At 46.2% G+C, this 16,428-nt stretch overlaps 1 protein-coding gene across 5 annotated transcripts in view; it reads left to right on the top strand.

Annotated features, from left to right (window-relative positions):
• The window catches only part of LOC135221732 (tRNA (32-2'-O)-methyltransferase regulator THADA-like), a 219,250-nt gene extending 203,044 nt beyond the window's left edge, over nucleotides 1–16,206 (top strand). For all 5 annotated transcript variants that reach the window (XM_064259523.1, XM_064259524.1, XM_064259522.1 and 2 more), the window contains one exon: nucleotides 13,912–16,206. In XM_064259523.1, coding sequence (XP_064115593.1) covers nucleotides 13,912–14,385 — 474 coding nt within the window. In that variant the 3' untranslated portion in view covers nucleotides 14,386–16,206. The remainder of the gene's footprint in view (nucleotides 1–13,911) is intronic.
• Nucleotides 16,207–16,428: the final 222 nt, after the last annotated feature.

Below are 16,428 nucleotides of genomic sequence, written 5' to 3'. Positions count from 1 at the left end.
TTACCGCTTTGGCATAAGAGGGTTAAATGGATCAATACTCGCGTCCTTTTGGGCTGCAAACTTCATGAAGTGCATAAAGTTAAGGCATTCAGAATTCTTGAGGAAGCTGACACAGTTTGAGTTTGTACTATCTGTGTCAGTTCCGGGCGAGGGATCCGTTTGGGTCGGAGCTTCAATTCTAGAGGAAGTGGGAACCATTTGCTCTTCGGCCAGTTGGGTGCCACTAATGCTACCTATCCTCTGAAAGATCGTAGCTTGTGCAGGACCTTCATCAGAAGATTCACCGGTGGGAATAGATAAATCTTCTGCCAGTTGTTCCAATCTATGGACATCGCATCTGTGGCATAAGCTAGAGGGTCCAGGTTGGGTGCCACATAACATGGTAGTTTGTGGTTGGATTCTGTGGCGAATAGGTCTACTTGAAGGTCCGAGATTTGATTGCAAATCCATCGGAATGATTTCCTGTCCAGAGACCACTCCGACTCTAGCAGGGTTGTCCTGGAAAGTGCGTCCGCAATCACATTCTTTACACCTGCCAGGTGGGTTGCTGACAGGTGCCAATGATTTTTCGCCGCTAATGCAAAAATTGCAATTAGCACATGATTTAGTTTGCTTGACCTGGAGCCCCCTCTGTTTATGCAATGTACCACAACTAGACTGTCCAAGACTATTCTCACATGAATGTTCCTGGCCGGAGTTAGTCGTTTTAAGATCAGGAAAACTGCCGTAGCTTCTAGAACATTGATGTGGAACTGGCGGAACGTATCCAACCATATCCCCTGAACCTTCTTGTATTGTGAATATCCTCCCCAGCCACTCAGTGACGCGTCTGTATGAATTGTTAAAGATGGCGGAGGGAATTGCAGTGGTACTGCCTTGGCCAGATTCCTGTGCTTCGTCCATGGGCGAAGCCTCTTTGTTAGAATAGGTGGAATTACTGAAATTTTGTCTCTGAGATTGATGTTGGCTCTCTTCCTCCAGACTCAATTGATGTCCTTCAATCTGGCTTTTAATAGGACATCTGTTATTGATGTGAACTGTAGCGAACCGAGGATTCTCTCTTGGGTACGCCAAGACGCCTTTTTGTTCTTGAGGAACTGTTTGGTAGCCGCTGCTATCTGCTTGGGCTTCCTTGGTGGAAGAGATAGCTTGTGTTTTATTAGGGCCCGTTGGATTCCCAACCATTGAAAGTGGGAAGCCGGATCCAACCGAGATTTTTCCTTGTTTATCTGGAAGCCCAGAAACTCTAAGAATTCTATTACTTTGGCTGTCGATTTGTGGCATTCTTCGATGCTGGCTGCCCAAATGAGCCAGTCGTCTAGGTAGGCTACTAACATAATCCCTTGGGTTCTTAGTTCTTGGATTATCGTCTCTCCTAGTTTGGTGAATATCCTGGGCACAATGTTGAGCCCGAATGGCATGACTCTGAATGAGTAAGCCTTGTTTCCTAGCCTGAAGCCTTGTTTCCTAGCCTGAAGCCTAGGTACGGAGAGAAGTTCCTTGCTATCGGGACATGATAGTAAGTGTCTGTAAGATCTATAGAGGTGGTGACGGCCCCACGGGGAAGTAAGGTCCGCACCTGCGAGACCGTCAGCATGCGGAACTTGTCGCAAAGAATGTATGAATTGAGCCGCGACAAGTCCAGAATCACTCTTCTTTTGTCTGAGTCCTTCTTTGGGACACTGAACAGACGTTCTTGAAATTTTAGTCCCTTCACTCTTTTTATGGCCTTCTTTTGTAGGAGATCCTTGGTATATTCTACCAGGTCCGCTGTTGGGATCTGAAAGAAGTTTATTGGTGGTGGGGGTCCTTTCTTCCACTTCCATCCCAGGCCTTTGGAGACTATACTGTGGGCCCATGGACTGAAGGTCCATGGTCCCGGAAGAGACACAATCTCCCTCCTACCTGTGGGCTCTCACTGGTTGGTTGCAGGTCTGTAACCTCTGCCTTCTCGGAAACCTCTACCCCTTGGGCCACCTCATAGTCGGGAGCCACCTCTGGCCCTGCTTTTACCCGCATGCCTGTTGTAGCTGCGAAATGATTCTCTAGCTTCATAGGCGGGGTTAAAGGCTGGGGAGGTTATGATGGCTGTGGAGGTTGAGGGTTGCTGGGCCGGCGAAGTTTGTAGCAAAACAAACTGCTGTTGTGGCTGAGCCTTCGATGTCGAGGGCTTACCAACCTGTGACACTGGAACCGCCTGGACAATTGTTTGTGGACGAGAGGCCTTGTACGGATTGTATCTCCTTGGCCACTTCTTAGTTCTGGCTTGATGTCCTGGGGCCTCAAACTTCCGCTTAAAGGGAAGTCCCCACCGGACCCGGAGGCTCTGGTTGGCCCTGGAAGCTTCTCGAGAGACATTGTCCACTTCTCCTTGAGGGAGCAAGTTCTCTCCCCAGATTGATGCTTTTATTAATCTATTAGCCTCATGCCTTATGGAAGCCTCCGCCAGGAGGTACTTTCTGCAAGCTCGCCTTGCCATTCCAAAGTCATAAAGGTCTGACTGGAAAGTCTGTAGTAGACTTCGTAATGACCTGGAACACCTGTTCGTCCCGGTATGTAGTGGCTAGCAATTCCGCCGTAGTGACGGAATTGATAGACCTTGCTAGTCTCGTTCTTGCCTTGAACTCCGCTTTAATCAAATTCTCCGAAATCTTAGGCAGCTTCTCGGAGAACAAGGTAGAGGCACAGTCTGGGTCCAGTTTACCTGCTGTAAACGTGGCCGGAGCTTCATTCTAGAACTCCCTACTTGCGGGAAAGAGAAGAGAGGTAGCCTCTGCCTCTTTCAGTGCCGGGCGGGGTTTGTCCTCTGCTATAGCTTGCAGAGTTAGTTCCGCTACCTTATTAGTGCAGGCGACGAAACCTGGTCTGGGGTCACAAACATGGTAAAGGTATCCTTGTGAGGCATCAACCTGGTGTTAAAGCAGTCCCAGTCGGTGATGGTGCGCGCCCAAACAGCTTGGGCTTGGTCCCTTGGGAAGATCACTGTCTCCTTTGGGACCTTGTCAACTTTGACTAGCGCGTGCTCCGCTAGTCTGACAAATCCAGGGAAAGGAAACTGGAGACCCTTTGGGAAGAGCTCAAAGTCCTCCAACGGACGGGTCCCGCACCCTTCAATTGTTAGCTTCCCATCTGAATATGGGGCATGCATAGCAAACTGCCATGGATTGTTCTTGTGGAAGGGCGGAAGCTTAGACACATCTGGCACCAACATAGCCAGCGCTGGGGATCCGGAGTGGAGAATTCCGGTCATCATGTTCTCCAACGGTCTGATCCTCTCGGCCACCAAGTCTGATATTGCTTGGCCGGAGACGTCAGATCCGGAGGCGAGTCGCAACGACTCAAACCTTTCATCTACCGCCTCCCTAACCTTCGACGATAGAAGGTTAGTGAGAAGCTCATGGTCGATGCCCGACTCCGTCGCCTTGGATTTGGCGGACTAGATCTCGACCCCTTTGGTGGGGGGGAGAGAATCCTTGGCAGCAGGCGACTTAACAAAAGAAGTCGACGGCCGTGGGGCCGGAGATGACTCAGTCACTGCTGACGGAGTTGGCTTTGATCCCTTTGGCAGGGATTTCGGTCTTACAGATTTAACCTTGGGACGGACTGACTGTGAAACATCCCAAGTAGGGGTGGGCTTAGAGAAGCCCCGGAAAGAAGAGGAAGAAGAAGGAGTAGGACTAAGAAGACTACTCGCCTCACTTACCTCCCCACTTACCTCCTCCCCAATGGCCATGGGCTCTGTATGGATGTTGATGGCTGCCACCTCTTCTACTATTATGGGTGCAGCCAGTTGAGCTGGAACCGAAGTCGATGGTGATCCCTTAAACAGAAGGGAGCCCAGGTTAGCATTAAGGATGTAGGGTTGCCCTGCTGGCACGTTCCTCCCATAGCCGGAGACCCAGCGCCTCAGATCCGTCCTGGCAGTATGGCAGACTTCCTCGTCAGTCTGTCAGAGGAAAATGAAATTAACCTTCCAGACATAGGATACCATTTTGTAAAAAAATTTTCACACGGTTTATCACAATTTTCATAATGAAAATGTAGCAAAGATACTTACCCGCTCATTTACGAGAAGAGACACCATCTCATAGCAGATGGTGCACGCCTCCGGGTGCCAGACCATGTAAGGAGCTTGCCCCGCTTCTCTGTCGAATGGCACCGAGCAGTTGGCATGAGAACGGCACACCTCATGCCCGTAGGTCTCGCCGAGGGAGGTGGAGCACCCTGTCAACTGGCAGCGTACCTTCTGTAATTTGAATTATTAATGAGTATCAGCCTCAAGGAAGGCTGGAGCTAACTCCGGCGAGGGCATGCAACTTAAACTAAATAATGGTTCAAGTCTTACTCACTAACAATTTCCATTCACTGAATAAATAAAAGAATATCTTTAGATATTACTGCCTGCTCCCTCTCCCTTTCCTGGGGTTCAGTGTATGTTTGGTACTTGGGAAGAGGAGGACCTCGTCCCTATATGGTTGGCCGGATCAGAAGGCTACGTATTAACGTAAACACTTACATGATCTCCCAAGATTGGGAACTGAGCTATGGTAAGTTTAATGCAACACTCCGGTAGCAGATGTGAGGGTGAGTCACTGTCCGTCGGTACCCGTAAGGGTCCGGAGATGTCCGCTGTACAGTCCCCAAAGCTTAGCTCACTCCAAGTCTCGTTTCTCCATGTTCTAAGCACTGCCTGCGGAACGTACGGAAGTGGCGGATCAGGGAAAGGTAATTCTGTATCTGAACCTGCCTACTTCTATCGAGGGGGAGAGGGGAGTAAGACTCCTATCCCGGGTCCACGGCTAGGGGCAGACTGGAGAAAGAGACCATAGAGCGGCGGAGCTATATATGTACAACCCGAAGCGATGTCCGTCAGCCGGCGTGGTTCCAGGGGACTAGATGCTTGGAGACATAAGGGATTACATGTAAAGCCCATATCCTACCCCTTTTTCCCTCCCACACCCACCTCCCTCCTTCCCACTTAATTGAAAACTCAAGCGGCCGTTCCTCACTAAGAGTAGTAGCGCCACGAGTTATGAGGGTTCGGCTGAGCCGAGCCCGGAAGTGGGGGGGGTTGGTATGTGGGGTGGTCGGTCATGATCGCCTGGCCACCTACCCGATCAGAGATGGCCACCTATTAGCGGTTGTGTGGGCTACTACTGCGGGGTGGTAGTGCGACTGGGCCTGTGGCCCATCATGGTTGGTACAGCAACCGGTTGGGGTGGCTCTCGATCGGGAGGACATAGCCTACTACTAACTACTAAAGGTTATACCGAAGGAGGCTAGGCCAAGACGAACACTAATCAGACCATTTACGATACAGCGATACAGCATTGAGTAATAACAATAAAATTAATATGTATAATTGATAATGAGGTACATTGGAAGAGTTGTAAGGAGTATTATGGTTAAGGAGAACACCCGATATGGATCTAGCTTGACCGTCCGAGATCGCTACTGACCCGGACAGTTAGGCCAAATCTCCTCTAGGACATCACTACGCAGACAGTAGTCCTCAACCAAACCTACTGAACTTGAATTTTTTCGATTCAGATCGGCCAGGAGGATAGGTCCAATAATATGAATAGAGAGGGGAAGGCTCTCTATCCTTGATATCCTCCCCTGAAGCGCCGTAGCGCTATCAGGGGGAGAAGCATAAAGGGTACAGGTTAGGGACACTTAACCTACCCTATGCTTAGGCTTGCTTGGCGGGGGGGGGGGACTCTTACACCTCTTCAGTGATATTAATTCTACTGTCATATTTACATCTATTTCGTTCGTAAGAAACAATAATTCATGTAAAATCACGCTGGGAAAGGGAGAAAGAACTCTAACTCTCCCGTCTCATAACAATACGATAGACTACTAATAGCCTATCGATTACATGTGACATACTAATATTATGTCGAGATAGGCACGAACGCACTCTTGAGCTGGGGAGGGGGGGGGTCTAATTATATTTTAAACAACCTTTGTCTAACCCCAGACTTACCCCAGGGTATGTCATGAGCGCGTTCGGCATCTCTACAAACCAATAACTCTAATAACAACAGCATGAATACATAAAATAGGTACGTTTAATGCATAAAATCTTTGATATATATTAATGTAAACGAAATACGTGTACCAAAATTCCACGCGTTCTGATGCTGATGCTCACGAAATGGCGGGCACGCCGACGGCCCTGCAATACCTTTCTACATGGCCGAAGGCTAATTTGGGAAGCCCCGCAACTGCATAAGTTACGAAAACACAAATTGGGGTACTCAACTTCTAAGAAGGAGGAAGATCAGAAGACGCCATCTCAAAATAAATCACTAAACACCAGAGCAAAGGAAACAGTGTGGGATTAGTACCTCATCTAAAACAGGAATGCAGATGGCGCTTGGGTCGGGAGGTAGTAGCGGGAGCGAGGGGGATGGCGAGGCCTTTGCGACGGCTCTCTCCATGGGAGGGATTTTGGAAAGGAATCCTCTAATTGGCAGAAGACCTGTGAATAGTGGCTTCCACTCGCCCTGTACTTTATACCCGACACCCTTTGAGTGCTCGCGCGAGGGTAGTAACCTCAGCATACCATGCTAGCTTTTTTCTCTGGTATATTTAGAATCTATTTATACTTAGAAAAGTGAGCTACAGGAACTTTTCACCGGCGAGCACAGGTCGAACCCAGAAAATACAAATTGTCCTAGAAAATTTTTCAATTTTCCAGTGAACATGCATAATAAAATGAGCATATATAGGCAGTCCCCAGTTATCGGCAGGGGTTGCACTCTTGGCGGGGTGCTGATAAGCGAAAACCACCATTAACCGAAACTCAGCGATTTAAGGCTCCAATATCCGGATAATGGCGCATCTGTTAGGTATGTTATGACGCCATAACTATTATTGGTGCTTTATGGCGCTGGAAATGCATGTTATGGCACCATAAATCGCCAATTTTATGTTACTAGACAAGCACCATAAAACTGGATCACCATTAACTGAGTCCTCCAATAACTGAGGGCTGCCTTATATAGCTTTATGTAATTCTTGAGAACCTTTTTTGTGGGGGGGTGGATGTCCAAGAGGGGCTGGGTAGATATCTCTTTTGACACTAGTAAAATACCAATACAGTTATAGTGTACACTCTTAAAGATCATTTTTGTCAAATATGTTTAATAAATATGGTCTTATTTTGGAGAATTCTTGAGTTTCAATACTTCCACCACAAACTTCAGGTCTTTGGCTTTATTTTGCTATATAATTACAGCAAAATATCAATACCTCTGGAGCATAAGGGTTAAGAAGGTGGCTCTTCAGAGGTTGTTGCAGTGGCTGCTATGAAGATGGCAGACTCCCCTCTGCCTTTACTTATCCTCTCCAAGGATTCACAGTTAAGTAACAATGAACAAGGTGCTCATCTGCTCTGGTCCTTGTTTCCTACAGTAAGACTTTTTTGTTCATGAAACTTACCTGTCAGATATATATATAGCTGTATTCTCTGAAGTGCGACAGAATTTCTAAAAAAACTTACGACACACGTAGTGGGAGTAGGGTGGTTAGTACCCATTCCCGCCGCTGGGAGGCGGGTATCAGGAACCATTCCCATTTTCTATCAGATTTTCTCTGTCGCCGGTGTTGTAAACAACTGTTTACAGCACCTCCGCCTCAGGATTTTGGAAAACTGTTATTGCTTGAGTATCCTCTTGACTTTTTGGTTTTTTGACATTGGATCGATAGCTAGGCACACGTTGACTGTGGATTGTTTTGGATTTTGGCTTGGTTTTTTCCTTTAATAAGATGTCTGGGTCTAGTTCAGCTAGCTCCAGGGTGTGTATGAAGGATGAATGTAAGGTGAGGCTACCAAAGGCTTTGGTTGACCCTCGCACAGTATGCAAGAGTTGTAGGGGACAAGTGTGTACGTATGAATTTCGCTGCACTGAATGCGAAAGTTTAACTGATTTGCAATGGAAGACGTATGAATCTTACGTTAAGAAATTAGAGCGTGACAGGATCAGGAGGTCTTCCTCCAGGAGTAAGTCTGGTAGCAGACAGGGTATTAATGTATCCCCTTCTAACCCTCCTGTAGAGTTTGTAACTCCTAACCCCGTAGCCTTCGGGCCCTCAAGTGGTGTCTGCGGAGGGTAATGCCCTTTCTCTTATTCTGGATTCGTTGAAGACGCTAGAATCCAAAGTGCTTGCCTTAGAAAATAGGCAGTGTGAAGTGCAGTGATAGTGCCCCTAGTGAAGTGGAGGGGGCGTCAGATCGGCCCTATTGCGCCTCTAGGCTGGGACCTCTGCCGGACTCCCAGGACTCAGGGAGAGGGCATGCCGAAGGGCGAAGGAGGGTTACAGGGATCCCCCACCGATCTGATGTCCCTTCAGCAGTTCCTGTAGACGCTTCCCAGGCTGCTAAGGAGCGTGCGCGTGCACGCCTCCTTAAGGATTGTTTTTCGTCTTCTGACGCGTCCTCCCCGCGCAAGGGGTGGGAATCTCGTTCGGATTCGCGGCCTCTGAAGAGGATCTTCCAAGATCAAGACGCTTCACGTCATGCTCTGTCTGACTTGCGGTCTTCTCCGGAAAGCGTAGCTTTTCCGCCTGAGAAGAAGACTAGGACGTCATCCGACGATGACGCCTTCGAGCGCCCCAGTCGCTCTAGATCCAGGGCTTTTCCTGTGAGAAGGAAGAAGGCGTCCCCTCGCCCCTCGCCTTCTCACAGGCGCAGCTCTTCTCCTCGTAAGAAGACTTCGCAGACAGAAATCATCCTCACTATGCAACGTCAACTAGATGCTTTGCTTAAACAGAAGGAGGCGGTTCCTCGACGTAGGAAGGACGACAGACTGCCGATCAAGAGGACCAGACAGTCTCCCTCGCCTTCTCCTTGTTCTTCCCCGTCTCCTGGTTTTTCGCCCTCTAGACTTCGTTCTTCTCCCCAATGCTCGTCTAGAGGTGACGGTAGACGTCATCTGACTCATGCTCCCTTGGAGAGAGAGAGAGAGAGGTCACATCGCGCTCCCCTCTCTTCTCGGCGAGAGGACGAACGGCATTCCGATCTCGACGCTTTTGCTGATGACAAAGTTGTACCTGTTGTACGGACTTCAGTACATGCTGCTCCACGTAGTAAGGAACGGGCTTCTTCTTTTTCTGCTCCTCTTTGACCTGCTCGTTTCGACGCCCAACGTGACGCTCGTCAGGATGCAGGACCTGACGCTTCGCGGGACGCTCGGAGGGACGCTTCGCTGGACGTTCGGAGGGACGCTTCACTAGACGCTCGGATGGACGCTTTGCTGGACGCTCGGATGGACGCTTCGCTGGACGTTCGTAGGGACGCTCGTAAGAACGCTTTGGACGCGAATGTGGAAATTCGTAGACACTCGGACGCTTTTCCCGAGACTAATTTTGATGCTTCACGGCATCGTGCAACATCACGTTCTCCACAAGCTTAGTTACTGATCCTGCTACTGTGAAGGATTCTGTTTCTGATGCGCTCCCCGCTTCTTCTCGACATCGTTCGGCTATGAGACTCAGGTCTAAAGGACTTTTGCCTCTTCCTTCGGCGGTACATTCTGGTAAGGAAGAAGGGGAGTTAAGCTGTTCTTCTGAGGACGTTGACGGAGAGCAACCTTCGACGTCTGCTTCATCGGACTACCAAGTCTTGGCTTGGCTTCTCCGTGATTCGTTCGGCGATACCTTCCTTCCTTCTGCTCCTCCTTCTCCTCCCTCGCAATTTTCATTGTCGAAAGCAAGCAAGACGCCTGGATTTATTAAAATGAAGACATCGCTATCGACCAAGAGAGCTTTCCTTAAGGTCAACACCTGGATGGAGTCAAGGAAAGCACAAGGGAAGACCACCTTTTCCCTGCCTCCGTCTAGACTTAGCGGCAAGGCAGGGATGTGGTACGAAACTGGTGAAGAATTGGGACTGAAGGTACCTACTTCGGCGCAAGGGGATTTCGCCAGCATTGTGGATGCTTCTAGGAGATCTCTCCTAGCTTCAGCTAAAGTTTCATGGATGACTTCAGAACTGGACTATCATTTGAAGGGCCTTTTCCAGTCCTTGGAAGTCTTCAACTTCTTAGACTGGTGTTTGGGCGTGCTCGACAACCAGTCTCGTAAACCAGATTCCATTAGCCTCGGGGAGCTGTCCAGTGTATTGTCATGCATGGACAAGGCCGTCAGAGATGGCTCGGAGGAGTTAGCCTCACATTTTTGCGCAGGCGTGTTGAAGAAGAGAGCGCTTTATTGCAACTTTGCAGTTAAATCTGTCTCTCCCTCACAGAGGGCAGAGCTTTTGTTTGCGCCTTTTTCGAGCCATCTCTTCCCCCAGGCTATTGTGAAGGATCTGGCGGTAAGCCTTCAAGAAAAAGCCACGCAAGATCTTTTGGCTCAGTCGTCGCGACGTCCTGCTGGCCCTTCCACGTCTTCAGGAAGCCAGTCTCTTAAAAGGCAGAAGCCCTTTCGTGGAGGAACATCAGCTAGATCTTCCCCCCGAGGAAGAAGTCTTCCTAGAGGAAGAGCCCCTGCTAAGTCTAGGGGTAAGAAATGGGAGATCCGTCCTTCAGGCGCCGGTAGGAGTCAGGCTGCAGTTGTTCGTAGAAGCCTGGAGAGAGAGAGAGGCGGACACCTGGTCTCTCAACATCATAGAGAAAGGGTACAAAATCCCTTTCGTAAAGCCGCCCCCGCTGAGTTCAACTCCCAGGGACTTGTCCCCGTCGTATCATCAGGAGAAACGGAAGATACTTTTCGATCTGCTCGAGCAGATGCTCGAGAAGGGAGCAGTGGAACAGGTCTTAGACCTGGCATCACCAGGATTTTACAACAGATTGTTCCTAGTTCTAAAACAGTCGGGAGGGTGGCGGCTGGTCTTGGATGTAAGTCGTCTGAACCTCTTTATAGAGAAGCAGAGGTTCAAAATGGAGACACCTCAGTCAGTTCTGGGGCCCTTAAGACCTGGAGATTGGATGGTATCACTCGACCTTCAGGACACTTATTTTCACGTCCCGATACATCCCCAATCAATGAAGTACCTTCGCTTCATCCTGAAAGGGAAGGTATTTCAGTTCAGGGCTCTTTGTTTTGGGCTGAGTACGGCCCCATTTGTGTTCACCATCTTGATGAAGAATGTGGCGAGGTGGCTCCATCTTTGCAACATCAGGATCTTGCTCTATCTGGACGACTGGCTCATACGAGCCTCTTCGCAGACCCGGTGCCTGGAGGACCTGCAAACGACTCTGTCCTTAGCTGCGTCCCTGGGACTTCTGGTAAACTTCGAAAAGTCACATCTGACCCCAACACAGTCCATCGTGTATCTGGGGATTCAGATGGATTCAGTGGCTTTTTGGGCTTTTCCGTCCCAGGAACGTCAGCAACAAGGCCTAGAGAATGTGTCAGTCTTTCTAGGGAAGGATTCATGCTCGGTGAGGGAATGGATGAGTCTGCTGGGGACCATTTCCTCGCTGGAGAAGTTTGTTTCCCTGGGGAGGCTACACCTCCGACCTCTTCAGTTCTTCCTGTCGGACAGCTGGACAGACAAGGACAACCTCGACATGATTTTAAACATCTGTGAAGAGGTAAAGAGCCATCTAAGATGGTGGCTCGATCCGTTGAAGCTATCAGAGGGCATGTCCCTCAAGCTTCGGAACCCCAACCTAGTGTTGTTCTCCGACGCGTCATCCATGGGGTGGGGAGCAACACTAGGAGGTGAGGAAGTGTCAGGCACCTGGAGAGGGGAAAAGGTAGCCTGGCATATCAACTTCAAAGAGCTGGCAGCGATTCAGTTGGCGCTCCGGTTCTTTCAAGACAAAGTCTCCCGTCGCGTAGTCCAAGTCAACTCGGACAACACCACAGCCCTGGCATACTCTCGCTCCCTGTTCGCTCTAGCGAAAGAGATTCTTCTTTGGGCGAAGGCGAGAGAAGTCACAATCCTAACAAGGTTCATCGCCGGGGTCGAGAACATCCGTGCGGATCTCCTCAGTCGACAAGGACAACTGCTGCCGACAGAGTGGACCCTCCATCAGGAGGTATGCCAGGAGCTGTGGGGTCTTTGGGGATGTCCTTTGGTGGACATTTTCACGACATCAAGAACTGTGAGACTTCCTCTTTATTGCTCCCCGGTTCTCGATCCGGGAGCAGTAGCAGTAGACGCCCTTCTATGGGATTGGACGGGCCTAGACCTCTACGCATTTCCCCCATTCAAGATTCTGGGAGAAGTGCTAAGGAAATTTGCAGCCTTGGAAGGGACGAGGTTGACGTTAATCGCCCCCTTTTGGCCCGCAGCGGACTGGTTCACAGAGGTGACAGATCATCTGGAGCGCACCAACTACCTTGTTGGTAACTCTAGTGAAGCAGAAGCAGGCTTGGGTGACAGTAATCACGAAGTCAGCTATGCTAACAGGTAAGGAACCAAGATGTCAATCATCTACATGTATATGTTTCCTAAAATCCTTTTCTGTCTCTCCCACCGCCAAAGGTGGGATTCAGCTATATATATATCTGACAGGTAAGTTTCATGAACAAAATAATATTGTTAAGATACAATAAAGTTTGTTCATACTTACCTGGCAGATATATATATAGCTGTATTCTCTGAAGTCCGACAGAATTTCTAAAAAACTTACGACACACCTAGTGGGAGTAGGGTGGTTAGTACCCATTCCCGCCGCTGGGAGGCGGGTATCAGGAACCATTCCCATTTTCTATCAGATTTTCTATCTGCACTGTCTCCTGAGGGGAGGTGGGTGGGTACTTTAAATATGTATATCTGCCAGGTAAGTATGAACAAACTTTATTGTATCTTAACAATATAATTTTTTTTTTTCCTTTTTATGTGGAACTTGAAGTTTGCTCCCTCTTCTCTTTTTGTTCAACCCTCTCTTCAGACGTTCTTCAGAAAGTTGTTTTTACGAGCAGTAGAGCATTTCATTTCTTTTCCACTGCAGTTCCATGGTCGACCATAAACTCTTAGTCCTGACCTGTCTGTGGTTCCCACAGTGTCTCATTTTGTACTCTTATCAAGTATATTCTTCCTGTAGTTGCTGCTGAAGGTTGTATTCCTGATAGCTATTGCCCACTCTGGGTGTTTCAGTGGACTTCTTAACCTTTTAGAGGACATCTTGCATCTGTTCTCCTGACATTACCTGTCCTCTAGCTGATCTTTCCATCCTTCTTACTCTCGTAACCAAGAGCTCTGTGCTATACTTAAGAAAAGGCTTTTGATCTTGGCATGTGAAGGAGAATCTGAAGACATTTCAAGTCGAGTCTTTTCATCATGGTGCTTCTGTGCTTCAGGTCAAGGGACCCAGTTACTCATCATTCTCTTCTTCATGACTTGATTTTCTGCTCTTCAGCACATATAGAGAGATGTTTTTCTTGAAGCCCATCTTTATGTAAAAGGTCCTTGGCACACATACTGTCTGGTGTTACAATGTCCATTGTATCCATTACTTCTAGAAGCTACCTGCATCTCGTTGGTCACATTGACTCTGCCATCTGGTTTCAAATGGGGGTTGGAATTTGATATTTGTTTACTTTATCTTCTGATCTTCCCAGTTCAATTGCAAATCAAGCTTATTATGATTAATTGATTCATATAACTGTGTTTTTTTACAAAATTAAGTTCTGATACAACTAATTAATTAATTATTATCTTTAGTACCCTCCTCCCTTTCCCGCATTTATCAGGATGGAGGTTAGTGTTAGCTAGCGATATATATGCAGTGGGACTTTTCTTATTCTAAACTCTTTCAGATTGGTGCCACTGGGTCTGTTTCACATGGTGTAGAGGCTGGTTATGATTACTATAAAACTATTTAATTAGCATATAAGAAAGGAACATAGTAAAGAAATACATCTGGTAGTGGTAGGCTAGTTGTTTTGCTTCATTTATCTTCAGAGGTAACAAAAAAATCTTATCCATTTATCTTTTGTTTTTTATAGGATGATGACCGAGTTTTTGACAAGGGAGAGATGAATGGCTACAGAGAAGTAAGAACTGTTGCACAAGCTTGTGTGAAATCCCTTGCAAAAGCACTTGACTCTTGGTCAGACAGTGTGCATCCTCCTACATTCATTAAACAGGAAGTTATTGCCTACCTTTGCCTCAGTTTGGAAGACCAATCCCAGAATGATATTAAAAATGATGTCCTTTCTTTAGGCACATTCATGAACATGTTAAGTGATGATATAAACCACGTTTATAATTTCATCTCTCTTGAAAATAAAGCTCTCTATGGTATAAAAAATGTTGATACATGGCTTGTAAAATTAGGCTGCCGTGCTGCCCTTTGGAAAGTTTTAAGAGTTCACTGTTGTATTGAATCACCTTTAGTGAGATTAGTATTTTTAAATTTGAATAAGAGTGCTATGAAAGGGACATATATAACTGAAATTATCAATAACCTTTCAGTATAGCCTTCAGACAGGAATTACCTAAATTACCTTAAAATATGGAATTATTTTTTATTAAAGAACTTGTTCTCACTAAATTTGGAGTAAAGTCTTCTACCGCCTCAGAATATTTTAACTTTACAGTACTCCAGAGCCGTGCAATATGTGAATAAATATGGTTCTGTATATACCATACAGTACCATTTCACAACATATTTAGGCAATTGACAAAAATGGGAAAGTCATACATAACATCTAATTGTAAAGGAGAACCCTACTGATCCCCATCAATAAAGGAAAGGTGTCTGACTCAACCTCTCAAAGGCTTCAGGTACTGAAGAACTACTGTTATTGGATATCCCAGAATCTGAACATTCTTAGTTCTGTGGCACTCAAATCTAAAAAACCAGAGGATACCAATTATATTAATCACACCACAGAACTAAAAATCTTAACTTTCACAGGGCCAACTCTGAAGGTTGAGCAGGTTTGTGGCTATTTCCAGGGATAAAAAATTTAAAGGTAAATTTATTGAAGCTTAGCTAATCTGTAAGTTTTAGTGACAAACCAACCAAAATTGGAGTGGCGCATGGAGATAAATGGGCAAAGATGAAGAGTGAGGATGAGGGAGAAATTATCTGATCCCACACACGGTCTCCACTGATAGGCTCACCAGATTGGAACAAGACTTCCAAATTAGATGTTGACCAACATACATACTTAGTAAAGCAAACTGTAAGCCCTATCCAATTTCATGGGAACGGAGTTAAGGAGTGTGAATACATTCTTAGTGAAGGTAAGGTTCCTGTCCCTATTGTCACAGTAATGGAACATTTATTCCTTCATAGAGATCAGCCCCATGAATTAGGGTAAATGATATAAGGAACAGTAAAAGGTATAAATATTAACCCTTACAGAAGAAAATTAAATAAGGACAGTGAAAAGAAAGGACATTCTGGCCTCCCAAAGCCGTTCTTTAAAGAAATACTACCTTCAAAAAGGGTCATCTTTGTACATTGTCACAGAGTGCACAAAAATGAAAGGACCTAGAATGGTCTGACAAATCAGTGGTAAGTGATTTTTAATGGGCAAGACAAAATTCCTTTTAGCTGTAATAAGATGGCAAACAAAAATGACAAATAAAAACCTGTGTAATCTAGGAACTATTGGCATCTTTTTAACCAGCCCAAGTTGTTGCAATACTTACCATTGTGAGGCTGGCGAGACTAGAAAAAGCTTTATAATCACTGCTACAATAAGGCTTTTACAAACAACTGAAAGAGATAAATAAGCAAGCTTAGGTAAAGAAGGGATGCAACTGAGATTGATTTACTATTACCAAATCCATTGTAAAAACAAAAATGAATACAATATTAGGTAGGGAAATTCTTGAAAAACAATCATATTAAATAATTTTAAAAACTGTGGAAATGAGTAAAAACACTTGTGAAGAAACCAAGGGATGTACAGAGTGTAGATTATAAAAATTGAGGTTAGTATAGTTCAGGTTGGTCAGTAGAAGTTACACTCCAGTGTGCCCTACAGTCCAGTGTGCCCTGGTGCCTTGTATGAATTGAGATTCAGAACTGATGGTTATGCTTCATTGTTTCTTTAGACTTGTTAATATTTGTCGTCAAATTCAGTATCCACCCTAAAAGATAATGGGTTGGTGCTGAAAATGAATATTCATCTTATTAAACCCTCTCTAATAGAGTGCAGATTACAATCTGGGACCATTAATTTAATGAGGTTCATGACATGAAACTGTGTGGTGTAACTTGCTGGGTTGACTGTAAATACTTTTATTTCCTGATATGTGGTGCAATAATAAAAATGTGAAAACTATGCTGAATTTCTAATTATTTTATATCCTTGAATCTTTTAAAAGAACCATGCACAGTTTGCTTTCTCTATCCCTTGGATACTGGTTCACCAAATTTTATGTATCCTTATGTAATGAAATCACCAATATGTAGCCTGTGGCCATACTGGAAAAAAGTAACCAAAAAGACAAATCAGTTTCTACACAATACATGAAATAGGTTCAAAACATCACTCTTAACCACA

This window comes from Macrobrachium nipponense, chromosome 3, assembly GCF_015104395.2.
Source record: "Macrobrachium nipponense isolate FS-2020 chromosome 3, ASM1510439v2, whole genome shotgun sequence".
In the NCBI taxonomy this organism is placed as follows: Eukaryota; Metazoa; Arthropoda; class Malacostraca; order Decapoda; family Palaemonidae; genus Macrobrachium; species Macrobrachium nipponense.
The sequence above is the reverse complement of the archived record's forward strand: the minus strand, read 5'-3'. Positions and strand labels throughout refer to the sequence as shown.